This window comes from Sardina pilchardus, chromosome 15 (genome assembly GCF_963854185.1).
Source record: "Sardina pilchardus chromosome 15, fSarPil1.1, whole genome shotgun sequence".
Taxonomy (NCBI): Eukaryota; Metazoa; Chordata; class Actinopteri; order Clupeiformes; family Clupeidae; genus Sardina; species Sardina pilchardus.
The window spans coordinates 2,229,969-2,257,468 of NC_085008.1; the positions used below are offsets into that span (position 1 = coordinate 2,229,969).

Genomic DNA, 27,500 nt, shown 5'->3' on the forward strand with positions numbered 1-27,500 from the left:
ACATAGTGACAGTATAAAGAAAGCAAAGGCTTTTGTGCAAATGAAACATGACCAATATACAGTAAAATGACCTTCCTGTCTGTCAAGTCATTTATTTATATAGACAGATGACAACTAAGTCTAACAGCTTGTTCAACACATTTGCATGTAATGACACAAGCGATGAAATAAGGACAGTTTGTGTATTGGGGTTTATGGACACACACACACACACACACACACACACACACACACACACACACACACACACACACAGGACAGTTTGTGTATTGGGGTTTATGGGGACTATTCAGCAGGAAACTATTAGAGTGACCAACATTCTGACCAACATGACATTAGCAATTGAAAATGAAAACAAAAAACAGCACACATTTGTACAAAACCAGCTTCATGGATGTACTAAAGCGTTGCTATTTGGTCGAGATGGGGAGAAACTGCTTCAACGATGTGATCGTTGTAATATGGTGGTAATATGATATGGAGTTTGAACTGACAGTTTTGAGAATTTCAATTCTGATCTGAGAAACGCGCCAAAGGAACTGAGAAAAAGTGTATCTGCCGAGAACCATGTTGACAAGTTTTCAAATGAACTTTGCACACCCACACATACACACACATACAGTCACACTTTTAACCCCCACACCTCCCTCCCAAACACACACACACACACACACACACACACACACACACACACACACACACACACACATACACACATACATGCACATACACACTTAGGGCCCTATTGGTAGGTAACACAAAGTGTGATGCAATACTTATTCTTATCTTACACTCATATAAAGTGTACGTTTTTCGTCATACACTGAACCACATAAGGTGTGGTCTGGTGCATGATCCAAAAATTACTATCTTACACCCTCTAAAAATCATTACACCACTGACCAAGAGATGTAGAGTTGTACAGTAAGCAGCAGCTCCTCCACAGGATAAATAACTTCCGGATTTTCTTCAGTCATTCAAACATCACTGGGGTAAGTGTTGCTTTTTTCAGGCTATGTTTTCAATGGTAGCCCCTTGTTAGTGTCGAACTGTTTTGTCAGTGACTATGATACCACAGTGAAGAACTAAGAACTAACAAAGCACAGCTATGACTGAGGTTCACCTGGGTACTTGGCGAGTGCAGATTTATGTACTCTGCTTGTCACACACACACACACACACACACACACACACACACATGCGCGTTTTAGTAAAGCGAGCTGTACGGAATCCTTCTGCAGAGGTGGACTCACTAAAAATGGCAGCGCGCTGATAGATTTTGCGCTCCTTGCTCTTAAAGGGAATGACAGATGTCACTCCCATTAGTGTAATGGATGTTTTGCTAAATAAACACCTCCGTGATCAGTTAAGAAGCATAAGAACAACCTGTGTGTGTGTGTGTGTGTGTGTGTGTGTGTGTGTGTGTGTGTGTGTGTGTGTGTGTGTGTGTGTGTGTGTGTGTGTGTGTGACGCTTGGTCACTAGCGAATAGCCTAATTAATGTAGTGGGTTGCCCAGTCCACATTGGGAGCGGTTTTGCTATCAAACGCAGGTGGCGCAACAAGGGGTTCCTATGCTTCTTAATCAGTCATGGGTGTATTTTGGGGCGTAACATCATTTAAACCAATGAGAATGACTGATCTGTCATTCCCTTTAACAGAAAGCAGAGCAACTTCTAACAGTGCATCGGTATTTTGATAGACACGTTAGACAGTATGGAACAAATTTTCCACTAAATCACGCTTTACTAAACCTAGCAGAGTATGTTCTTCACACATCTGCACTCGTCTATTATTTGAACTCATAGGCAAAGTGAAACTAACTTCACCATGGTGTCAATATCAACGAAAAAACAGTTATACACAGTTAATTACTTTCACTATTGACTCACAATGGATTACCATTGAAAACAAGGCCTGGAAAAAGCAACACTTGCCCCAATTATGTTCAAATGACTGAATAAAAACACGGACATTTATCCTGCAGGAGTTGCTTACATCTTATGGCAGTGCTTCTTCAACTGTGCTTCGCTATCGACCAGGTCTTTCTTGGTCAGTGGTGTAATGTGTTTTAGATGATGTAAAATAGCGATTTCTAGATAATGTGCCAGACCTCACCATAGGCATTAACTGCCACACCCCTGGGCTCAAAGCTTAATAAAAGTGAAGCGCATGGTGCAAAACTCAAGTGTAAAATAGGAATAAACTTTGCGCCAGGTTTTGCGTCGTAAAAACAAGGCCCTTCGAGTTTTCAGAATCTATTGATGCTGTGTTCATTCTGAGCCCCTTTTGGGCCAACTTTCTCCACAGTTGCCTACACTTGTGAATGTAGATCTGGCGACGCACAGCCAAAATCACACTCAAGTTGTGTGTTGGAGGAGAACACATGCACAGATTCACTCACACATAGGCTACACATACACACACACACACACACACACACACTCTGATAATCTGTGAATATGAGAGTCAGGTGACTGATGGTGTACTTACTGCGCCCTGGTACAGCTCGACCTCCCGCTCAGTGAAGTAGGGCATCTGTTTGAATGGGTTGACCGATATCAACACTGAGCCGATGTATGTCTTTAGATCAGAGTTAAAGAGATATGCTACTTGTTTACATGTTTTGACTTCTAGATATATAATGGAAGAATCTTATTATTCCACTATTTTACATATTACCAAAAAAGGAAAATGTAGGCCTACTTCAAAACTGATCGTATAGGCAGTGACCTGCAACAGTCTATTAGATATCAGGCACAGTGAGTTGCCATGGCAACCCGGTTTACAGTAGGTGTCTGTGGTGGTGGTTGTGTGCAGGGAAATGAGGAAGCTTGCAAGTGGTCTTGCAACTGAGTCATATAGAGAAAGAGAATGAGAGAGAGGGGGTGAGATAGAGAGAGAGAGAGAGAAAGAGGAAGAGTGTGATACTGTCAGAGAGAACAGTGGTGAAGGGTGGTACTGTGGTTAGTAAGCTACAGAACTCAACTGTGTGTGTGGAGGGTGTCTCTCGCTCTCTCTCTCTCTCTGTATGTGAGGGGTGTGTGTGTGTGTGTGTGTGGTATGTGTGTAATTTGTCAACAATTAGTCAATATTTGCAACATTATTTATAGAATGAAGAACAGGATGTCAGCAGCTAATATGGCCGCAGCCGCTGCACTGCTCTATGGTCCCTCGGTGCAGCAGAGACCTGCTCTGGCCTCCACAAGAGCACCCAGGGCTAAATTAGCTTGGCGTAGCAGAGACCTGCTCTGGCCTCCACAAGAGCACCCAGGGCTAAATTAGCTTAGCGTAGCAGAGACCTGCTCTGGTCTTCACAAGAGCACATAGGACTAAATTAGCTTAGCATAGCAGACCATGGGCTAAATTAGCTCAGCATAGCAGACCTGCTCTGGTCTTCACGAGAGCACCCAGGGCTAAATTAGCTTAGCGTAGCAGAGACCTGCTCTGGCCTCCACAAGAGCACCCAGGGCTAAATTAGCATAGCATAGCAGAGACCTGCTCTGGCCTCCACAAGAGCACCCAGGGCTAAATTAGCTTAGCGTAGCAGAGACCTGCTCTGGTCTTCACAAGAGCACATAGGGCTAAATTAGCTTAGCATAGCAGACCATGGGCTAAATTAGCTCAGCATAGCAGACCTGCTCTGGTCTTCACGAGAGCACCAAGGGCTAAATTAGCTTAGCATAGCAGTTTGGTCTTCATAAGCTCACCAACAGCTAAATGAGCTTAGGGCTAAGTTAGCCTAACATAGCAGAGACCTGCTCTGGCCTTCACAAGAGCACCAAGGGCTAAATGAGCTTAGCATAGCAGAGGATACAAAGATATAGTCGTCCAAGAATCTCTTCTTCAGGTTCTCCACGATTGCGTCCTCTGTGATCTTTGAGAGGAGCACCATGTCGTCCACCCCACTCTGCTTGACATTCTGGCTCTGCCAGTGGTACTTGCTACCCTGTAGGGATAGAGAAGAGGTCAGGGCAGGGGTCGGCAACCTTTTCTCTTAAAAGAGACATTTTTTACCAGAAATAAAAAAACAAACAATTATTTTCATTTCATTTTTACTGTTGATATGCAGTAATTGCCTGCATATAAGCCGCATTGTGTATAAGCCGCAGGACAGTGTTTTATGCAAGTTAAAAGAAACAAAACCATATTAATACCATATTATCTGTCCCCCTGTATTAACCTCATAGCTGAAGAAAGTTTGGAGCGCACCTATGTTCCCCAGGTCCTATGTTCGCCGGGTCCTATGTTCCCCACTTTGTATGGGACCAGGGAACATAGGACCCTTTTTTCCCTTAATTTCAAAAAGGGTCCTATGTTCCCCGGTTTTCCCAAAAAGGGTCCTATGGTCCCCAGTATGTATTGAAACCTGGGAACATAGGACCCTTTTGGGGAAAACCGGGCAACATAGGACCCGGGGAACATAGGGATGACCCCTGTCTGACGCTAGGCATATAGCACGCTAACTTTGGTCGAGATTTGGGCAATATAGAGCAATACGTATGCATTCCCCCTTTAATCAAAGACATTTTATATTTATTTCAGTAATTGACGGATTTGGGCTGCCCACAATTTGGTTTTGCATTATTTGTTTCTTCAGAATTCACAAACATATCAGCTATTGGGGGTCATCCCTATGTTCCCCAGGTCCTATGTTCCCCGTATTGCAACCATTTTTGGGGAAAGCGGGGAACATAGGACCCTTTTTAAAATTTAAACTAAAAGTGGGGAACATAGGACCTAGGGTGACCAGACGTCCCTGGATTCAGGGGACAGTCCCCGTTTTTGGTTGCTTGTCCCCAGCCTCAGGAAAATACAGAAAAATTACCTAAACTAACTGGTCCCCGTTTTTAAATGTGTAGATAAAATGTGTATTTCAAGCAGATTATAGTCAGACCGCAAATGTCCCCATTTTTTCCACACTTTTGGGATGATCACCTTACCTATTGCTAACAAGTTGCAAACATGACTGCACGTTTTTGCACACACAAGGAAGACCTGTGCAAGATGAACTGCAAGAATCCAAACGAATTTGGGAAACGAGAGAGATGAAAGTGATAAAGAGAAGTTTTATCATCCGCTGGCTCATTTAGGAGAGTCAGAGCGTCAGAGTGTGACAGTGAGTCTACTTCCTCTTTAGTGTTTCTCAGCAGTGGAGGGATATTTAAAGATCATCGTCAGAGCATCGCGCACACACACACACACACACACACACACACACACACACACACACACACACACACACACCGTGTTCTCAACTCTAAAGGTGATCTCACCACACCAACTCAGTCTTTGTGTGTACTGATCTAATCCAACACACACACGCACACGCTACCAGGAAACAAGTGCAATTCTGAGTCATTAAGCTTCTCTCAAATCAGACTGATTTAGTCACGCCACATTAACTGGTTAAATGCAAATCACAATCTGCAGGTAACACTCAACTGTTGTTGATGGCATGAGAGCTATTGTCTAAACAGAACTGGTATCAAACTGCTGTGTTAATGCAACATTTTTTCAGTGTGAACATTCATTTGTGGTAACAAACATATACACACACATGCACACACAGAGCCACAGAGCACAAGGAAACCACAGCCATAAATATCACCCCCTGCTCTGCCTACAGCTTTGAGAAACCAGAGCAGCACGGATATGGACATCACAGTTAGCAGTCCAATGCTCTCGCCCAGCAACATGGACATCACAGTTAGCACTGCGACACTCTCACCCAGTAGCATGGACATCACAGTTAGAACTCCGATACTCTCGCCCAGTAACATGGACATCACAGTTAGAACTCCGACACTCTCGCCCAGTAACATGGACATCACAGTTAGCACTCTGACACTCTCGCCCAGTAACATGGACATCACAGTTAGAACTCCAATGCTCTCACCCAGTAACATGGACAACACAGTTAGAACTCCAATGCTCTCGCCCAGTAACATGGACAACACAGTTAGCACTCCAATGCTCTCGCCCAGTAACATGGACATCACAGTTAGAACTCCAATGCTCTCGCCCAGTAACATGGACAACACAGTTAGCACTGCGACGCTACCGCCCAGTAACATGGACAACACAGTTAAGGGTGCGCCTTTTGGATTGTGATTGTGATTGGACCCAGCAAACGTGGACAGGAAGCAGGAGAGATAGATGTAGGCGAAATCCAAATCGCCGGTAGATCATGCTGGGTTTACCCAGCCTATACACCAGACCAACTCTAACACATGAACATGGACAAGACAGTTAGCACTCCAACACTCCGCTCTCTTGCCCAGTGGAGTCTGCTGCTGCTTGATGGGCCATGTTGAGTGTCCTGTTAGCAGCACTTTTGAACACAACTAGTGGCTGGGCTGATGACATCAGTGGAATTGAGTTAACAACTGTGTGCAAAACCGTAATTTACAAGAAATTTGTGTTTCCTGTACGGTACGCCATATAAAGACGGCACCATGCCAAAACAAGAAGTTCTGATTGGTTCCTGGGATTTTGGTGATTTGGAAATAGGCTTGAGAGGGAAGATGGTCAGACCGATCTGTGAAGGAAGTTGAGATGCTCTCACAGATACACTCTGAGATGAGATCACTCAGGCGGGTGAAAAGGGAAGCGGAGAGGACAGACGGGAGAGCGTAAAGGCGCATGAGAGCGTAAAAGTCATGATACACACATAGCCAACATCACCTCATCATCCTATAGCTGCCTGCGCCCTGAACACACTGGAAAATAACGCGGTCGCTGTGGACAGCCCATCGCCCCAAGAGCGGCATCGAAAACAACCTGGTCCAGTCTGGACCACGAGAACATAACAAACTCTTCCAGCCAATCACAGACAAGTGCGCGTTTAGGAGAGTTTCAATTACATGGGAGAGAGGGGGAGGAGCAAGCTAGCTCTCTGTTTTGTTTGAACGTCAACAGAAGTGACGTTACCCATTGCACAATATCGCTTATAGCACCTTTAAGCTGTGAATGTGATAAAGGGTTACGTTACACATTGCACAATATCGCTTAGAGCACCTTTACGCTGTGATATGGGATTACTAAATTAGCCAAATATTCCACAATCTAAAGCTGTCGCAAAGCACTGGTGATCCATCGCAATGTAGGAATGGCTTTTCGCTGGTGGAAATGTTAAACAAATACTCCAGTTTCCGGATACATCAGTACTCTGAGAGATGATCTGTCGCTTTGTCACCAAGCCAGAGCGACAGTCAGTCAGTTTTGAGCCTGTCTTGAGTTATGAAGAGAATAAACAGCAAACTGCTTTAACAAACCACTTCCACCAGACTGCATCTTTCAGCTATGCAATTTTAACCGATGCCTAAAATTACCCCCCTCCTCCACACACACACTTTGATACCTATCAATACCTCTGAGCTGGGCTCTAGTTTTAGGAGACAGGCTGTGTGTGTGTGTGTGTGTGTGTGTGTGTGTGTGTGTGTGTGTGGTATGTGTGTGTGTGTATATGTGTCTGTGTGTGTATGTGTTTGAGTGTGTGTGTGTGTGTGGGGGTGGGGGGCTTCTCCTGTTCCTTGCAGCAGAAGGCAGTGCAGTAAGGAAGTTCAGAGATAGAAACCTTGGTTCTCCGCCCCCCTACTTCCCTCTGTCTCTTGCAAAAAGCTTGCGAAAACCTGGCCTCTCTAACACGCAAGGCTCACTTCCTGGACTGGACACACACACACACACACACACACACACACACACACACACACATGACACACACATGACACACACACTCACACACACACACACACATCTAACTACATGATGGATGTATTGTTCGTCCTTCTGGCATATGGCATGACATGTACTGTATTCATCACAGTCCATATGCTTGGTATGTGTGTGTGTGTGTGTGTGTGTGTGTGTGTGTGTGTGTGTGAGAATGTGTGTGTGTGTGTGTGTGTGTGTGTGAGTCCATCACAGGGCTAGCTTTGACTGCGCTGGAGCCAAAGGAGAGATTTTATTGTCACTCTGCTGTGGCGCCCCTGCTGTCCTTTTATGCCCTAAGCTGCAGCCTGATCAGTGTGTGTGTGTGTGTGTGTGTGTGTGTGTGTGTGTGTGTGTGTGTATGATCAGTGCCCTCAGCAGCAGGCTATGTGATCAGTGTGTGTGTGCGTGTGTATGTGTGTGTGTGTGCAATCAGTGCCCTCAGCAGAAGACTTTGTGATTAGTGTCCAAACAGCTGCCTACGTCACCTATGCTAGGAGCCGCCTGTCATCCATCAGTGAATGCCTGGAGATGTCCTCCTGGCCAACCAGATATGTGGCACACACACACACACACACACATAACCAGATATGTGGCACAGGTGGACCGACCCATGGCCATCGTATGGAGCCAAAACAGCAGGATGTTAGCAAGGCGTGACAGGATTCGTTAAAACACACAGCAGTCGGGGACTGAGGCTTGTCCATTTAAGGAAGCAAAGTCAGAATTTAAGGCCCTGTTAACCACAACGTCCTCTTTCTGGGCGCTTTAGCACAGCACTAAGTCTCAACGTTGTGCATCAGTGCGTCTGTGCGTCTGCCGCCGGCACAGATGATTTAGTTCTCACGTCCAAGCGTCTCCCAGAGTCTAGCATCACACTCGTCTCACAGTCGTCTCACGCCGGGCCGGCTCACACACACACACACACACACACACACACACACACACACACATACACACACACATGTTGCAGGGTTTCATTCCCCTCACCTGAAGCACAGCGAGAAACAGCTGATCTGCCTCGAGTCTGTGTGTGTGTGTGTGTGTGTGTGTGACCCGTCCAAACACAGACACCGGACAGGGTTGATATTTGACATAACCGTGACTGTCCACACACACACATCAACTAGCCACTCAGAGTTCAGAGACAGAGAGGGAGACAGAGATAGGGTGTGTGTGTGTGTGAGTGAGAGAGAGACAGATCAGAGAGAGAAAGAGAAAAGATATATTCACCATTTTACTGCAGCTGTGGATGTCCTCTTCCTTTTTGTGTCCAGAATGTAAAAGGAAAAGATGTCAGGAGCCCACGGAGCTGCTACGATAACGCCATTTCAAAGTGTGTCTTGCTCACTGCACACACACACACACACACACACGCAAGCACACAAGACTGAGCTCAACCCAACATCCTCACAACTTACTTCACTTCCTTATAGTTGCAGACTATGAAACCAGAGCTACTTAAACACACACGCACACGCACACACACACACACACACACACACACACACACACACACTCTCAAACATTTTTTCCCTTGGCCGGGAGAATGATTTCAGCAATCTGAAAAAACAAAAACATCTTTTGTTTGTTTGTTTGTTTGTTTGTTAGATAGCTGAAATATGTTTTTCACCTTTCACCCATCTACACAATTGCTGTGTTGAAATTGACATAACTTTGTGTTGCCCCTGAGCTAGAATGCAATGTGTTATTTTGAGACATAACTTTTTAGAGTGTGTGTGCGTATGAGTGTGTGTGCGTATGTCTGGTTAATAAAAGTCAAATCATCTTCAAATAATCTTCCTTGTCTCTGTCTCTGACAGAGACCAGTAACAGACACAGTGCTGTGTCAAACATGTAGGGAGTGGTCTTTTCTTCAGACAGGAAGCACACGCTCTCACTCACACACACAGACACACACACGCCCCAAGCAAATGCATACATGCACACACAGTCACACACACACACACACACACACACACACACACACACGCACCAAGCATATGCATACACACACACAAACACACACACACACACATGCCCCAAGCATATGCATACACACACAAACACACACATACACACACATACACACACACACACACACACACACACACACATACACACACTTCCTCTGTTCTGTAGTCTGTGTTCACAATGTAATTCAGGTGAATCAGATGACACTGATAAGGCCTACTAGTACCTCATCAGGACCTGCAATGGAGTCACCTGACAGCTGGGATATGTAGTCCACTATATTTGGAGTATTTAGCCCACTATATCTGGGATATGTAGTCCACTATCAATTCAATGTGTTTCTAGGGCATGTGGGTCACTTCCCACACAGATGCAAATCAGCATGTCACCGGTCATTTTAGCATCAGGTACTGGCCATCACAAACAAACACAAGCACACACACACACACACACACACACACACACACACATTCAGGTAATTTCAGCAGACACGCCAGACGGTGCCCAGCTGATACCACTAGTAACTGATTTGTGCCCAGTGCTTTAGAGCACCCCCCTGTGGCGATGTTTATAGCACACTTGTTGTGTGTGAGCTTTGATTGGTAGACTCCTGCTCCGTCTACCTCTCATCCAGCACCGCGGTGATCAGAACGCGCAGGGCGGTGCTCATTATGTGTGTGTGTGTGTGTGTGTGTGTGTGTGTGGCATGCTGCCACAGCAGCCGTGTGAGGGGAATGCCTCAACCACAGACTTGAAAGCTACAGTAGCGTCCTCAAAGGGCCCGGGGAGAGCAGCTCAGGATGTGGTGAAGCTTCTAGAACCTCCATCCAAATCACTGCATCCTTAGTGAGCTTGATCAAGCTTCATGACCTTCACCCACATCACTGCATCCTTAGTGAGCTTGATCAAGCTTCATAACCTTCACCCACATCACTGCATCCTTAGTGAGCTTGATCAAGCAAGCTCACTATTGTTCTTCTTAAGTCTACTGGTACTTATTAGCCCACAGCACGGCGAATCCGAGGATTCCAACAAATGACCTGTACTTCTGCTGGCTAGTGGCTACATACATGTATACAGGAAATCTGGTTTTAAATTGAGATACTCTATTCTAATTGTGTGAACACCTGACAGAGTTTTAAGCCATCTGGCAGCTGCATAAATATGAGGCTGGTCTGGGCTGGGCTGGGTTGTGTGAGTCTGTGAAGGTGTGTGCATGTATCTTTTGCAGAAAAAATCACACACACTCTCAGCTACAATGTGATTACCCTGTATTCGATTGTAGAATGTATTTGACGCTAGATAGACAGCTGTCAGACAGAGTAGTGTTGACAGATTTCTCAACACTACAATGTATCACAAACCCACTTCAATTGACTCTTAAAAAAACTTTATTGTCAGCCATTGTGGATTTATATACACCCTGAAAGATACAACAAGGGGTGTATAAAATGATAAAAATAAAATATAAAACATTTAATGTTTTACTAAGTAATTTCTTTTAGCACATATCTGGCATACATGGTAGGTAAAAACAGAAATAAGGTCTTTTCTTCTAAATCTTGTTTCCATACACACAGCATCTTCACCAATTTAACTTGACCACAAGTGAATCAGTTTTCATTCAAATGATTTCAACAATGACAAGAAAGAACCATTAAGAAATAGCACCATTCCTAAGCACCAGGAAGAATGCCACCGCAGCATAGCAACAAGCATCCTCCATCAGGATAGGGCTGCACACATCGCTCTCATCCTGCGGTCCGTCTCCCGCGGCTACGCCCGTCTGAGCAGTGGGGTAACCACTGGGGTGCATGTGCAGCTGGCTTCGGTTGGCTCTTCAACATGGAATAATCACATTGACGACGACTCTTCTACACTTGAAATAAAACCAAACGCTACGCTGGTCGCATTCAAAACCTACTATCTGGCATAATAAAAACGGTTTAGCTTTTGAAGACTGAATACTGCACATCTGGTTCAAGTGATGAGATCAGTGTTGAGTTGAGTAGGCAGGACTATAATGGCCTGGTCCATATGATGAGAGTAGTGTTGAGTTGTATGTGCGGTAAGCAGGACTATGGCCTGGTTCTGATGGTGGTGATATCAGTATTGAGATTAATGAGTGGTAGGATACACTATGGCCTGGTCTATATAGTGAGAGTAGTGTTGAGTTGTATGGATGGTAGCTAGACTATGGGCTGATCTATATAGTGAGAGTAGTGTTGAGTTGTATGGATGGTAGCTAGACTATGGGCTGATCTATATAGTGAGAGCAGTGTTGAGTTGTATGGATGGTAGCTATATGGCCTGATCTATATAGTGAGAGCAGTGTTGAGTTGTATGGGTGGTAGCTAGACTATGGCCTGATCTATATAGTGAGAGCAGTGTTGAGTTGTATGGATGGTAGCTAGACTACGGCCTGATCTATATAGTGACAGCAGTGTTGAGTTGTATGGATGGTAGCTAGACTACGGCCTGATCTATATAGTGAGAGCAGTGTTGAGTTGTATGGATGGTAGCTAGACTACGGCCTGATCTATATAGTGAGAGCAGTGTTGAGTTGTATGGATGGTAGCTAGACTACGGCCTGATCTATATAGTGAGAGCAGTGTTGAGTTGTATGGATGGTAGCTAGACTATGGCCTGATCTATATAGTGAGAGCAGTGTTGAGTTGTATGGATGGTAGCTATATGGCCTGATCTATATAGTGAGAGCAGTGTTGAGTTGTATGGATGGTAGCTAGACTACGGCCTGAGCTATATAGTGAGAGCAGTGTTGAGTTGTATGGATGGTAGCTATATGGCCTGATCTATATAGTGAGAGCAGTGTTGAGTTGTATGGATGGTAGCTAGACTATGGCCTGATCTATATAGTGAGAGCAGTGTTGAGTTGTATGGATGGTAGCTATATGGCCTGATCTATATAGTGAGAGCAGTGTTGAGTTGTATGGATGGTAGCTATATGGCCTGATCTATATAGTGAGAGCAGTGTTGAGTTGTATGGATGGTAGCTAGACTATGGCCTGATCTATATAGTGAGAGCAGTGTTGAGTTGTATGGATGGTAGCTAGACTACGGCCTGATCTATATAGTGAGAGCAGTGTTGAGTTGTATGGATGGTAGCTATATGGCCTGATCTATATAGTGAGAGCAGTGTTGAGTTGTATGGATGGTAGCTAGACTATGGCCTGATCTATATAGTGAGAGCAGTGTTGAGTTGTATGGATGGTAGCTATATGGCCTGATCTATATAGTGAGAGCAGTGTTGAGTTGTATGGATGGTAGCTATATGGCCTGATCTATATAGTGAGAGCAGTGTTGAGTTGTATGGATGGTAGCTAGACTATGGCCTGATCTATATAGTGAGAGCAGTGTTGAGTTGTATGGATGGTAGCTATATGGCCTGATCTATATAGTGAGAGCAGTGTTGAGTTGTATGGATGGTAGCTATATGGCCTGATCTATATAGTGAGAGCAGTGTTGAGTTGTATGGATGGTAGCTAGACTATGGGCTGATCTATATAGTGAGAGCAGTGTTGAGTTGTATGGATGGTAGCTATATGGCCTGATCTATATAGTGAGAGCAGTGTTGAGTTGTATGGGTGGTAGCTAGACTATGGCCTGATCTATATAGTGAGAGCAGTGTTGAGTTGTATGGATGGTAGCTATACTACGGCCTGATCTATATGGTGAGAGTAGTGTTGAGTTGTATGTGCGGTAAGCAGGACAATGGCCTGGTTCTGGTGGTGGGGATATCAGTGTTGAGTTGTATGGATGATATACAACATGATAGACTATGGCCTGGTTCTGGTGGGGATATCAGTGTTGAGTTGTATGGATGGTAAGCTAGACTATGGCCTGATCTATATAGTGAGAGCAGTGTTGAGTTGTATGGATGGTAGCTATACTACGGCCTGATCTATATGGTGAGAGTAGTGTTGAGTTGTATGTGCGGTAAGCAGGACAATGGCCTGGTTCTGGTGGTGGGGATATCAGTGTTGAGTTGTATGGATGATATACAACATGATAGACTATGGCCTGGTTCTGGTGGGGATATCAGTGTTGAGTTGTATGGATGGTAAGCTAGACTATGGCCTGATCTATATAGTGAGAGCAGTGTTGAGTTGTATGGATGGTAAGCTAGACTATGGCCTAGTTCTGGTGGGGATATCAGTGTTGAGTTCTGAGGCAGTAGAAGGCAAGACTAGGGCTAGAGGTCGGACCCAAAACAAAAGACAACAGCTTTAAAGATACGTAGAATGTATACAAAAACAATCCATTAACTCTTACAATATCTAAGACATTTCCAATCTCTTCAGTATTAAAAGTCTGAAATACACGTTGGGGTCTTGGGGTCACGCTGGGGTCTAGGGGTCATGTTGGGGTCACGCTTGGGGTCTAGGGGTCACGCTAGGGTCTAGGGGTCACGCTGGGGTCACTAGGGGTCACATTGGGGTCTAGGGGTCACTTTGGTATCTACGGGTCACGCTGGGGTCACATTGGGGTCTAGGGGTCACGTTGGGGTCTAGGGAGGTCAGATAAGCTGATCTTTGTTGTGTCAAGAGAAGACAACAACAAACAAACAAACAAACAAACGGACAACTGATGCTTCCAGAGAGGAGCTGGCGGAGCCCCCTCCGGTGGGATGTTTGTAGCTCTGATGGCACGTTGCTATGGCGATGGAGGGAGGATGTTCAGGGAGCTGATCCGACTCCTCACCAGCAGCAGGGGCAGCAGCATCGGGGGTCGGCTGGTCTCACAGGTCCCCACGGTAACCGACAGCAGCTAAAGTCTCGCGCGTCCGTCTCCCTCCGCCTCCGCCTCCGTCGCTCGTCCTCCTCTCGCCAGCGTCCCGCTCGCCCACACGTCTCCCCGTCAGAGGGTTTCACAGAACAGGAAGTGACCTCAGAGAGCAGCTAACTCCAGGGACAGGGGGTGCGTTTCCTGGGGTAGTGTTGCTGAGCAACCACCACAGCAACTAAACCACTGAGAGTGTGTCTCTAGCGTTCTAGGAACCGTATCGCCCGACTACTGCAGGAATCGCACCCCCGTCCTGGTGACTTGGGTTTAGACGGGCCGCACTCGGACCGGTTCTGTTCCAGAGTCAACTGCTGTCTGGGGTGGGGAGTCAGGAACCGTGGAGTGGTGGACAGAGAGAGCGGAGGAACCGGAGGAACCGGCAGCACCGGAGGTCAGTGTCCTTGGCAGGTCTTACAGCACATCTGCCTGAAATACGGCCGGCTGCAGAACTTGAACCTGAGCACCAGGGGGCAGTATGCCACTGTGTTCACATCTTTGCACTCTGCAGGCAAACAAACACAAGATACCTCGATTAACGTTCATGTAGCCTTTATATAATGTTTATATCTGGTTGCATTTTGTGGTTGTGAGGTTTTTGGTCATCGTGCATTAAAATCCTTGGTTGCATAATGTGTTTGTGTGGTAGAGTGTTTGGTTGCAAAATGGTGTATGTTGTGTGTGGGTCTAGCTTACCACCCATACAAAGTGTCTGGGTTGTTGGTGTTGTGATGTTGTGTGAATGATGTGTTTGTGTGTGCATGTGTGTGTGTGTGTGTGTGTGTGTGTGTGTGTGTGTGTGTGTGTGTGTGTGTGTGTGTGTGTGTGTATGTGTATGTGTATGTGTATGCGTATGTGTGTGTGTGTGTGTGTGTGTGTGGCTGACCCTCAGGATTGTCGGTGGGGCTGAAGAGGACGAGGTCACACTTGCTCCTGCACTGCTGCATGCTGGACGGCCTCTGGAGGTCGGGACACTCAGACGACGGCAGCCCAGTGTTGGTCAGACACCTCACCAACCGCATCTGCTGCCCCAAACCACACTTAGCAGAACACTGAGGGAGGGGGAGGGAGAGAGGGAGGGAGGGAAGGAGAGAGAGAGGGAGACAGAGGGAGGGAGGGAGGGAGAGGGGGACAGAGAGAGAGGGAGAAATGGAGAGAGAGAGATGGGGAAAGAGAGGGAGAGAAAAAGAGAGGAGATGAGGACAAAGGTAGTTTCCTAATTCAAAGTTAACTTCATTGTTAATCCTACAACTGAACATATATATTTTAAGGTAATATAACTGAGATGTTTTAAACATGGCTGTTAACGGAGAATTCCGGCGATTTTTCGAGGTCACCGAGTGCTGTCGGTACGACAAACGCTAGAAAACAATCGGTTCTAGCCTATGGTTCGAGCCTATGGTTCTAGCCTGTGGTTCTAGCCTATGGTTCTAGCTAGCTGGAGTTGCTACTGTACCAGGCAGCTACAGTGCTAGACTCTGGGGGCATGAACATTCTCCTTCAGCTGAACGCAGTTCCTTGTGTATTCTTATTCCTCATTACATAACACTACCTTTAGCTGACGCTTTTTAGCCAAAGCGACTTACAACATGGTAAACATTTTACACTTTTTAAAGCAATTCCCACAACAGAAAGATGTAAAAAGGTAGAGTGCAGTAGGAATGAGTGCATCGATGAGTGTAATGTCTGGAGGGGGAACGTGGCGGGGAATGAGCGCCTCCTCGTTGTCCCTGTCAAGGTCGCCAAGGTCACGGACACCTCAACAGGCGCAAGCAGGTGGTACAACACTAGGTAAACGAAAACAGCCACCTCTTAACAGCAGGGCCTTTAGTCTGCTACTTTCTACCATCAGACATCTGTCAGACATCTGGACTCTGACGAAGATACAGAAGTGTTGACATGCTGGCCCCAGCCGTGGCGCGACTGGCTGGGGCACCTGCACCGCACGCCGGCAACCCGGGTTCGATTCCCGCCCCGTGGTCCTTTCCGGATCCCACCCCTACTCTCTCTCCTGCTCGTTTCCTGTCATACTCTCTACTGTCCTGTCCAATTAAAGGCATAAAAAGCCCCCCAAAAAATAATCTAAAAAAGAAAAAAAAAGAAGTGTTGAACTGCTAGTGAACTGCCAGTGAAAGCGGTGCCTCGCGTGTTCTTATCAGCCTCGGCTCGGTTCTTCGTGGGGCAGCCGTGGCCTACTGGTTAGGGCGTCGGGCTTGTAACCTGAGGGTTGCCGGTTCGATCTCCGACCAGTCCACAGCTGAAGTGCCCTTGAGCAAGGCACCTAACCCCTCACTGCTCCTCGAGCGCCGCTGGTTGGGCAGGCAGCTCACTGCTCTGGGTTAGTGTGATTCACCTCACTGTGTGTTCACTGTGTGCTGTCTGTTCACTAATTCGATTAAATTGGGTTAAATGCAGAGAACTGAATTTCCCTCACGGGATCAAAAAAGTATATATTCTATTCTATTCTATTATCAGCCTCGGCTCGGTTCTGTTTGCGGTTCCGGTGGCGACTCGACTCACCTCGCCCCACGGGCCGGGCACCCAGAGCGGCGGCGGGCAGCGCTGCAGGTTACAGCGCACCCTGCTGGACGGGCGGCCCAGTTTGGGGCAGTCGGACTCGGGCAGCGTGTCCCCGCTGGCCCCACTCTTACACAGCACCACCCGGTGCCTGAACCCGGGACCGCAGCTGGGGGAGCACTGGGGAGAGGGATGGAGATGGAGAGATGGAGGAGGGATGGTGGGGGAGATAGAGGAGGGATGGAGAGGGAGGGATGGAGGAGGGATAGAGGGGGAGATGGAGAGAGGAGGCGGGGTGGAGAGAGAACAGGGTGACAGAGAAGCGTAAAGAAAGAGAGAGAGAGAAATGGAGGGAGAGAAGAGGAGTGAACCAGAGAGAAGAAGAGGAGAGGGTGACAGAGAAGAAGAAAAGGAGAGATGAAGAGAGAGAGAGAGAGAGAGAGAGAATTAGTCACAGGGGGTCAGAGGGTCACTGTAAAAGATTCAGCAAATGACCCTCTAACTATTTGAGCTGTTTACGCGCTGCTCAACTCAACTCCGGGTCTTAACAGCACAGGCTTGGGCAGGGGTCGGCACAGGACACTAACAAGAACATCAAAACAACATATTCATATGTTATACATGTCAAGTGTACATATATATACTGTATACACACATATATCAATATGTTATACATAACAAATGTGCATATATATAAACAACATATTCATATGTTATACATGTCAAGTGTACATATATATATACACATATATCAATATGTTTTACATAACAAGTGTACATATATATAAATAACATATTCATATGTTATACATGTCAAGTGTACATATATATATACACATATATCAATATGTTTTACATAACAAGTGTACATATATATAAACAACATATTCATATGTTATACATGTCAAGTGTACATATATATATACACACATATATCAATATGTTATACATAACAAGTGTACATATATATAAACAATATATTCATATGGTATACTGTACATATTATGTGAAACAATTCAGGATTCAATTCACTGTTAAAAAATGTGGTTATTCACAGAAAAGCAAAAATGTTCCAGTACAGTCCCAGATAACCCAACCCCACCACTGCAACATTACATTCCCAGATAACCCAACCCCACCACTGCAACATTACATTCCCAGATAACCCAACACACAAATAAGGGAGTAGACATAATGAACAATATATGTGGAGAAGGAGAGAGAGAGAGAGATGAAGGAAGAGAGGGAGAGTTGGAGAAAGAAAGAGAGGAATAAGGGAGTAGACATGATGAACAATATACATGGAGAAGGAGAAGGAGAGAGAGAGAGAGATGAAGGAAGAGAGGGAGAGATGGAGAAAGAAAGAGAGGAATAAGGGAGTAGACTGTAGACATAATGAAAAATATACTCCCTCATGGGTGTTTTCACGAGGAAGAAATATGTGCTAATTGGTGTGATGGTTACTGTGGTCGCGTGCATGTGTGTGTGTGTGCTTATATGTGTGTGTGTGTGTGTGTGTGTGTGTGTGTGTGTGTGTGTGTGTGTGTGTGTCATCCCCATTGTGGACATGCCCTCCAGTAAGAAACACATGAAAACAAAGCTGCTCTGTTAGGAGTCCGTGTGTCAGACAGATTCCACACTCTGTTTCTAGCCGCAGGGTTAGCGTTAGCTGCACTTGGCCCACATCGCTACGCTACGCAGACAAGCGCACTTGGGCCGCAACAGCTTCCACTCTCTTGGGAATAATTTCCACAAGATTTGTCTGTGGACATTTTTGCCCGTTCATTCACAAGAGTATTTTGTGAGGTCAGGCACTGATGTTGGACAAGAAGGCCTGGCTTGCAATGTCGCCGGGGCTTTGGTTAATCCAAAGGGCGTTTGATGATGTAAAGAAGTGTGTGTGTGTATGGGGGCTACCGTAAATTGGTACTGGGGGGCTACCGTAACTCGAACCAGTGGTGGTGTGTGTGTGTGTGCGTATGGGGGGGGGGGGGGGGGGGGCTATCGTACCTCGGACCAGTTGAGGGCGAGCCACTCGGGGGGGCAGCTGTGGTTGTTGCAGGGCTCTGTGAGGGGGGGTCGGGGCGTGGGGCAGACGGAGTCGTCCTGGACCTTCTCCTCAGCGCCCGCCACCTTCCTCTTGCACAGGATCTCCCGCGTACGCACGCCCCCGTTACAGCTGCGGCTGCACTCCGACCACTCGCCCGTCCACCAGCTGCACACACACACACACACACACACACACGTGCACACACACACACACACACACGTGCACACACACACACACACACACATTCATAGATCATTATCATCTCTAACTTGGAAACGTACACATGCATGTGCACACACAGACACACACACACACACACACACACACACACACTCACGTTGGGGAGCAGGGCTCTGTGTTACATGTCCTCTTCTTGTCCTTGGGTTTGTTCTTCTTGTCGCAGAAGTGGCTGTACACTACGGAGTGGTCCGCCTGCTTCTTACACACCACCTGCTGAGCCTGCACCCCTGAGACAGAGAGGGACACCACCTCTGAACATGTGTGTGTGTGTGTGTGTGTGTGTGTGTGCGTGTGCGTGTGTGACTGGTGCTAGTGCAACATCATTACGTCACAGTGAGCAGACTAGCGAGTAAGTAAGCTAGGCTAATGGCTACACAGTTCCTAATGTTGATAATCAATCTTACAAATGAAATTAGTAGCTATGCCTGCTTGGGTAGTGCAAGCTAACCAACATCTAGCTAGCTATCCAACCTAGCTAGTCATCAGCGCTATGCTTGTAACAACGATGTGAGAAGTTAGTGGCTTGGAACTAACAACTATTCTATACTAGCCTGGGAGAACCCATACGGACCTTTACTAGGCTGGGAGAACCCATACGAACATTTGCTAGCCTGGGAGAACACATACGAACATTTGCTAGCCTGGGAGAACCCATACGAACATTTGCTAGCCTGGGAGAACCCATACGAACATTTGCTAGCCTGGGAGAACCCATACGAACATTTGCTAGCCTGGGAGAACCCATACGAACCTTTGCTAGCCTGGGAGAACCCATACGAACCTTTGGCAAATGTGCCATGTGCTCTGCAGGTCCGTCTGGCCAAGAGGCCACTGAAGCCCGTTTCCAACGTCCCTAAAACACGGGCATGCAAATACAATCGCTAATCTGGCACAGGCGTGCATTTCTTTGGAATTGAGTAAACAACCGCATTTAAAACCTTCGTTTACAGTATTGCTACACTTCTGAAATGATTAGGTAAGATTTTAATACACCAATTTAAATTTAATTTCACTGCTAGTTGTGGCCCTGCTGGAAGTCATATGCCACTGAACCTTTTCCAGACCCACTCTCAATTGCAATTGAGAAGGTTTCCCTTATCAAAAAATACCACAGGATTCCAATAGCATCAATTCTATAAGATCTAGAAATCCTATAGGATCCTTTTAATTCCAAAATCTGATTGGAATCCTATAAGATATTTTGATAAGGTCTACTGTATGTGCTACCCAGTCTAATGTTTTACTGAAAATGGCAGAAACCAAGTCAAGGTGAACCCGCCCCGGCTCCTGACCCAAGCAGCCCTGAGTTCTTGGACTGCATCAGTGTGTGTGTGTGTGTGTGTGTGTGTGTGTGTGTGTGTGTGTGTGTGTGTGTGTGTGTATGGGAGATCTCAGTTCAAGCATGTTTGGCATGAAACTCACACTTCAGCATGCGAAATCAGGTTCCCTCATGGCAAGCTTTCCAAGGCGTATCAAGTATATCCATCTATGTGTGAATGTGTGTGTGTGTGTGTTTGCGCGCGAGTGTGTATGTCTGTGAGTGTGTATGTTTGTGAGTGTGTACAGTATGTTTGTGACCTGTAAATTCTTCCCCTGTGTTAAGGTCCAAATAAAAGCATTAATATGTGTATATGTATGTACGTACGTGAGTGTGTTTGTGTATGTGTACGTGAGTGTGTGTGTGTATCTTCAGAACACTGATCAGAGCAGTGTGTCCAGGAGGTACAGTGCCAAGCATATCTGATGTGAGTGAGAGAGAGTGTGTATGTGTGTGTGTGTGTGTGTGTGTGTGTATATGCGTGTGCATGGGTGTGTGTGTGTGTGTGTACCTCCAGCACAGAGCTCAGAGCAGCGGCTCCAGGATGTGTAGTGCCATGCGTATCCACTGAGGAGGTCTCGGCTCACAGGGGGGTTGAAGCGGTACACTATTCCAGGGTTCTCCTCTCTCACCAGCACCTGGGCACCACAACACAACACACACACACACACACACACACACACACAAACACATTCCACATATTCACACACACACACACAGACACACACACACACACACACACACACACATACATACACACATACACACACACACACACACACACACACACACATATATACATACACAACACACATGCACAGTCAGAGAGGAGCGGACCAAGAAGCAGAGAGGACCCACAATAATCTCTGAAAACTGGTAGTTTAGCGACAGTGCTTGTTTGTGCTGTTACCATGACGATCAGGGTGATGTTTGTAGGCCCGAGGGCCTCCAGAGACTCGGGCTCGTCGGCAGGGCGCCGGTAGTGAAAGGTCGTCCCGGCAATGTCAAAGCGGCGGGGGGTGTCGATGGTCAGCTTTCCATTGATGAAGTACTGATCGCCTTTGCTCTTCAGCACTGCAGTGGACACCAGGAGAGACCAGGAGAGACCAGGAGAGACCATCAGAGATCAGGAGAGAGCAAGAGAGAGCAAGAGAGACCAGGAAAGAGCAGGAGAGAGAAGGAGAGACCATCAGAGACCAGGAGAGACCATCAGAGACCAGGAGAGAGCAGGAGAGACCAGGAGAGAGAAGGAGAGACCAGGAGAGACCATCAGAGACCAGGAGAGAGCAGGAGAGACCAGGAGAGAGCAGGAGAGAGCAGGAGAGAGAAGGAGAGATCATCAGAGAGCAGGAGAGAGCAGGAGAGAGCAGGAGAGAGCAGGAGAGACCAGAAGAGAGCAGGAGAGACCAGGAGAGAGCAGGAGAGAGCAGGAGAGAGCAGGAGAGACCAGGAGAGAGCAGGAGAGAGCAGGAGAGACCATCAGAGACCAGGAGAGAGCAGGAGAGAGAAGGAGAGACCCGAAGAGAGCAGGAGAGAGAAGGAGAGACCCGAAGAGAGCAGGAGAGAGCAGGAGAGACCAGGAGAGACATGGCACACATCAATGAAATCTACTGTCCTGTCTTCAACCTGAGACTGCTTCTCTGTACACTCAGGCAGGGTCCTCTGTAAACTGAGCATGCTCTGTACACTCAGGCAGGGTCCTCTGTAAACTGAGCATGCTCTGTAGACTCAGGTAGGCTCCTCTGTAAACTGAGCGTGCTCTGTAGACTCAGGTGGGCGTTTGTCTTAACTGAGCGTGCATCTCTGTCTCCTCAGACAAAGGGAGGCCAGCAGCTAATCTGGCTGGAGCCTGGAACGCAGCTAATCTGGAACGCAGCTAATCTGGAACGCACACAGTGTGGATTAAGAGTTCCTGCCGGACGGCCAACATGCTCTCCAAGAACAGACAGTCCATCAGTCAGGCGGGCAGACAGACAGGCAGGCAGGCAGGCGGGCAGGCAGACAGACATGCAGGCAGGCAGGCAGGCAGACAGACATGCAGGCAGGCAGGCAGGCAGACAGACATGCAGGCAGGCAGGCAGGCAGACAGACATGCAGGCAGGCAGGCGGGCAGACAGACATGCAGACAGTCAGTCAGTCAGGCGGGCAGGCAGACATGCAGGCAGGCAGGCAGACAGACAGGCAGGCGGGCAGGCAGGCAGGCAGACAGACAGGCAGGCGGGCAGGCGGGACTAAGGCTACTTGGGGTTCGGCACGGAATACGACTTCCAGGGGTGTTCCGTTAGCAACATTCTGTTCTTAACTGAGAGAATCAACTCACAAAACCAGTACAAATGGAACACTCCACCTACATGCTCCATCTATATGCTCCACATGCTCCATCTATATGCTCCATATGCTCCATCTATATGCTCCACCTGTATGCTTTATATGCTCCATCTTTATGCTCCACCTGTATGCTTTCTATGCTCCACCTATATGATCCATCTATATGCTCCACCTGTATGCTTTATATGCTCCATCTATATGCTCCACCTGTATGCTTTATATGCTCCATCTATATGCTCCACCTGTATGCTTTCTATGCTCCACCTATATGATCCATCTATATGCTCCACCTGTATGCTTTATATGCTTCATTTATATGCTCCATCTATATGCTTCATCTATATGCTTCACCTATCATCTATTTGCTCCACCTATATGCTCCATATGCTCCATCTATATGCTTCATCTATATGCTCCACCTATATGCTCCATCTATATGCTCCATCTATATGCTCCACCTATATGCTCCATATGCTCCATCTATATGCTTCATCTATATGCTCCACCTATATGCTCCATATGCTCCATCTATATGCTTCATCTATATGCTCCACCTATATGCTCCATATGCTCCATCTATATGCTTCATCTATATGCTCCACCTATATGCTCCATATGCTCCATCTATATGCTTCATCTATATGCTCCACCTACTGTATATGCTGAGTCTCCTCAGGCTGGTTCTGGCTGCCTCAGTTGAGAGGATAAAGCCTTAATGCTGTCAGGATGTGCTGTCACACGTTCTAGTAGTGTGCGAGTGGAAACACTGAATTTCAGCTCATGCTTCTTCTTACCCAAGTAGTTGAGGGAGACGTTGAGCTCTTGGATGTGGATGAAGACTGAGCCTTTGGGAATCCGGACAACTTCTTCATAACCTACAGAGCACACAGAGCAGAAGAGCAGAGGGAGGGAGGGAGAGAGAGAGGGAGGGAGGGAGAGAGAGAGGGAGAGAGGGAGGGAGGGAGGGAGAGAGAGAAAGACACAACAAGACAACGTGAGAGAGGAAGGGACAATGGAGACTTAAAAGAGTAAGAAGGTTGGAGAGAGTACAAGAGAGTGAGCAAGAGGAAGAGAGAGAGAAATAGAGAAAGAGAGTGAGACAAAAAGAGAATGAGAGAGAGAGAGAAAGACTGAGTGAGAGAGAGTGAGAGAAAGAGAGAATGAGAGAGAGAGAGAAAGACTGAGTGAGAGAGAGTGAGAGAAAGAGAGTGAGAGAAAGAGAGAATGTAGCTATTTGGGAGCAGGCGTTGTGGAAGAGGGGAGGCGCTGATGTTGGAGATTCCAGCTGAATTCCTGGGCAGAGGACAGCGGAGCGAGAGCCGTGTGCAGGCAGCCATGTTCCTCCAGGCCAGACCTCGCTGGCTCGCCAAGTCACCACAAAACTTGTAAATAACTTCAGACTCCCATTTGAAAAAAAAAAAAAAAAAGGAAATAAATCAATCATTTCTGCTGAGCTGAGACGGGAGGGAGATGTTTCACTTTCCAAAATGCCTCTCTGGGGCAGAGAGAGAGAGAGAGAGAGAGAGAGAGAGAGAGAGAGAGAGAGAGAGAGAGACAGCGCACAAGCGGACGCCATGTTCGTCTGCGCTGGCATGATGCACTCCAGGAGTGAGCTGCCAGTCAGCTGTCCGGTGAGAAACGGTGCACAGAGATCAAAACAACAACAAACCGCAACCCCTTCATAACCCTTCTGCAACCCCTCCACAACCCCACTACAACCTCCACAACCCATCAGAAACCATTCAGCAACCCCTCTACAGCCTCCACAAAACCCCACACCAGCCCCACTGCAACCCCTTAACAACCCCACCACAACTCCTCACCACCCCCTCAGCAACCCCTCTACAACCTCCACAGCCCCTCACCAACCCTTCCTCAATCCCTTACCAACCCCTCCTCAACCCCACTGCAACCTCCACAACCCCTCACCAACCCCTCAGCAACCTCCACAACCCCACTGCAACCCCTCACCAACCCCACCACAAACCCTCAGCAACCACACCACAATCCCTCACCAACCCTTCCAAATCCCTCAGCAACCCTTCCAAACCCCACTACAAACCCTCACCAACCCTTCCACAACCAGAGATGTCTATTACTGGACATCTCTCCCACTACAATTCTCTCCCACTACACATCTCTACACATCTATACCACTGGACATCTCTCCCACTACACATCTATGCCACTACAAATCTATACCACTACACATCTATACCACTACACATCTCTATACATCTACACCACTACACATCTATACCACTACACATCTCTACACATCTATACCACTACACATCTCTCCCACTACACATCTATACCACTACACATCTCTCCCACTACACATCTCTACCACTACACATCTCTACACATCTCTACCACTGGACGCCTATACCACTACACATCTCTCCCACTACACATCTATACACATCTATACCACAACACATCTCTACCACTACACATCTCTACACATCTCTACCACTACACATCTATACCACTACACATCTCTACACATCTCTCCCACTACACATCTATACCACTACCCATCTATACCACTGGACATCTATACCACTACATCTCTGCCACTACACATCTCTACACATCTCTCCCACTACACATCTCTACCACTACACATCTATACCACTACACATCTATACCACTACACTACACATCTATCCCACTACACATCTCTACCACTACACATCTATACCACTACACATCTCTACCACTACACACCTCTACCACTACACATCTATACCACTACACATCTCTACCACTACACAACACATCTATACCACTACACATCTCTACCACTACACACCTCTACCACTACACATCTCTACCACTACACTACACATCTATACCACTACACATCTCTACCACTACACATCTCTACCACTACATCTATACCACTACACATCTCTACCACTACACATCTCTACCACTACACAACACATCTTTACCACTACACATCTCTACCACTACACTTCTATACCACTGGACATCTACACAACTACAGCGTCTACACCATATTGCCAAAAGTATGGGTCACTTGCCTTGACTCGCATATGAACTTCATTGATACCCCATTCTTAAGTGACACCCCATCCTTTGCAGCTATAACAGCTTCAACTCTTCTGGGAAGAGTCACAAGGTTTAGGAGTGTGTTTCTGGAGTTGTTTGACCATTCTTCCAGAAGCGTTTTCATCAGGTCACACACTGATGTTGGCACGCAGTCTCCACTTTCAGTCATCCCAAAGGTGTTTTCTTGGGTTGAGGTCAGAACTGTGCAGGCCAGTCAAGTTCGTCCACAACAAACTCTGTCATCCATGTCTTTGTGGACCTTGCTTTGTGCACTGGTGCAGTCATGTTGGAACAGGAAGTGGACATCTCTACCACTACACATCTCTACCACTGGACTTCTATACAACTGGATATTTCAACAACTGCAATATCTCTATCACTACAGCATCTATACCACTGCAATATCTATACCACTGCAGCATCTATACCACTGTGACATCTATACCACTGCAATGTCTATACCACTACAGCATGTAAAACACTGCAAAATCTATACCACTACAGGATCTATACCACTGTGACATCTAAATAACTGCAATATCTATACCACTACAGCATCTATACCACTGCAATATCTATACCACTACAGCTATACCACTGTGACATCTAAACAACTGCAATATCTATACCACTACAGCATCTCTACCACTGTGACATCTATACCACTGAACAAGTACACAACTGTGACTTCTATACCACTACAGCATCTATACCACTGTGACTTCTATATCACTGCAGTGTCAATACCACTGGACATCTATATAACTGCGGCGTCTATACCATTAGATATCTCTACAACTGCGGCGTCTATACCATTAGATATCTCTACAACTGCGGCGTCTATACCATTAGATATCTCTACAAATGCAGCGTCTATACCATTAGATATCTCTACAACTGCAGCGTCTATACCATTAGATATCTCTCCAACTGCAGCAAAAAAACAACAAACCATCAAACAAATCATCTTGCCTAGACTACAGTACAACTTAAACAGGACAGCTGTGGCCTACTTCAGTGTTGAGCCTACTTTAGTTTTCTGTAGTACCCTATTGCCTAACATCTAGGACAGGAAGATGTGTTTGTAAATAAATGTGTGAGTATGTGTATGTGAGTGAGGGCATGTGTGAGAAAGAGTGTGTGTGTGTGTGTGTGTCTATGTACGTGTGTGAGGGCATGTGTGAGACAGAGTGTGTGTGTGTGTGTGTGTGTGTCCACGTACGCGTGTGAGGGTATGTGTGACAAAGAGTGTGTGTGCATGTGTGTGTGTGTCTGCGTACGCGTGTGAGGGCGTGTGTGTGTGTGTGTGTGTGTCTGCGTACGCATGTGAGGGAATGTGTGTGTGTGTGTGTGTGTGTGTGCGTACGCGCGTGAGGGTGTGTGTGTGTCTACGTACGCGTGTGAGGGCATGTGTGTTTGTGTGTGTGTGTCTGCGTACGCGTGTGAGGGCATGTGTGTGTGTGTGTACGCGTGTGAGGGTA

The 27,500-nt window shown here is 46.7% G+C and overlaps 2 protein-coding genes across 2 annotated transcripts in view; both read right to left on the reverse strand.

Annotated features, from left to right (window-relative positions):
* Positions 1 to 9,126, reverse strand: part of myo1f (myosin IF) — a 35,500-nt gene extending 26,374 nt beyond the window's left edge. The window contains exons 1-3 of the mRNA XM_062555583.1: positions 8,945 to 9,126; positions 3,816 to 3,947; positions 2,492 to 2,581 (exon numbers count right to left, since the gene is read on the reverse strand). Coding sequence (XP_062411567.1) covers positions 2,492 to 2,581; positions 3,816 to 3,947; positions 8,945 to 8,947 — 225 coding nt within the window. The 5' untranslated portion in view covers positions 8,948 to 9,126. The remainder of the gene's footprint in view (positions 1 to 2,491; positions 2,582 to 3,815; positions 3,948 to 8,944) is intronic.
* Positions 9,127 to 14,222: 5,096 nt separating this feature from the next.
* The window catches only part of adamts10 (ADAM metallopeptidase with thrombospondin type 1 motif, 10), a 58,460-nt gene continuing 45,182 nt past the window's right edge, over positions 14,223 to 27,500 (reverse strand). Inside the window, exons 18-25 of the mRNA XM_062556121.1 lie at positions 23,733 to 23,813; positions 21,521 to 21,684; positions 21,122 to 21,248; positions 19,390 to 19,519; positions 19,013 to 19,217; positions 17,006 to 17,182; positions 15,372 to 15,537; positions 14,223 to 14,990 (exon numbers count right to left, since the gene is read on the reverse strand). Coding sequence (XP_062412105.1) covers positions 14,881 to 14,990; positions 15,372 to 15,537; positions 17,006 to 17,182; positions 19,013 to 19,217; positions 19,390 to 19,519; positions 21,122 to 21,248; positions 21,521 to 21,684; positions 23,733 to 23,813 — 1,160 coding nt within the window. The 3' untranslated portion in view covers positions 14,223 to 14,880. The remainder of the gene's footprint in view (positions 14,991 to 15,371; positions 15,538 to 17,005; positions 17,183 to 19,012; positions 19,218 to 19,389; positions 19,520 to 21,121; positions 21,249 to 21,520; positions 21,685 to 23,732; positions 23,814 to 27,500) is intronic.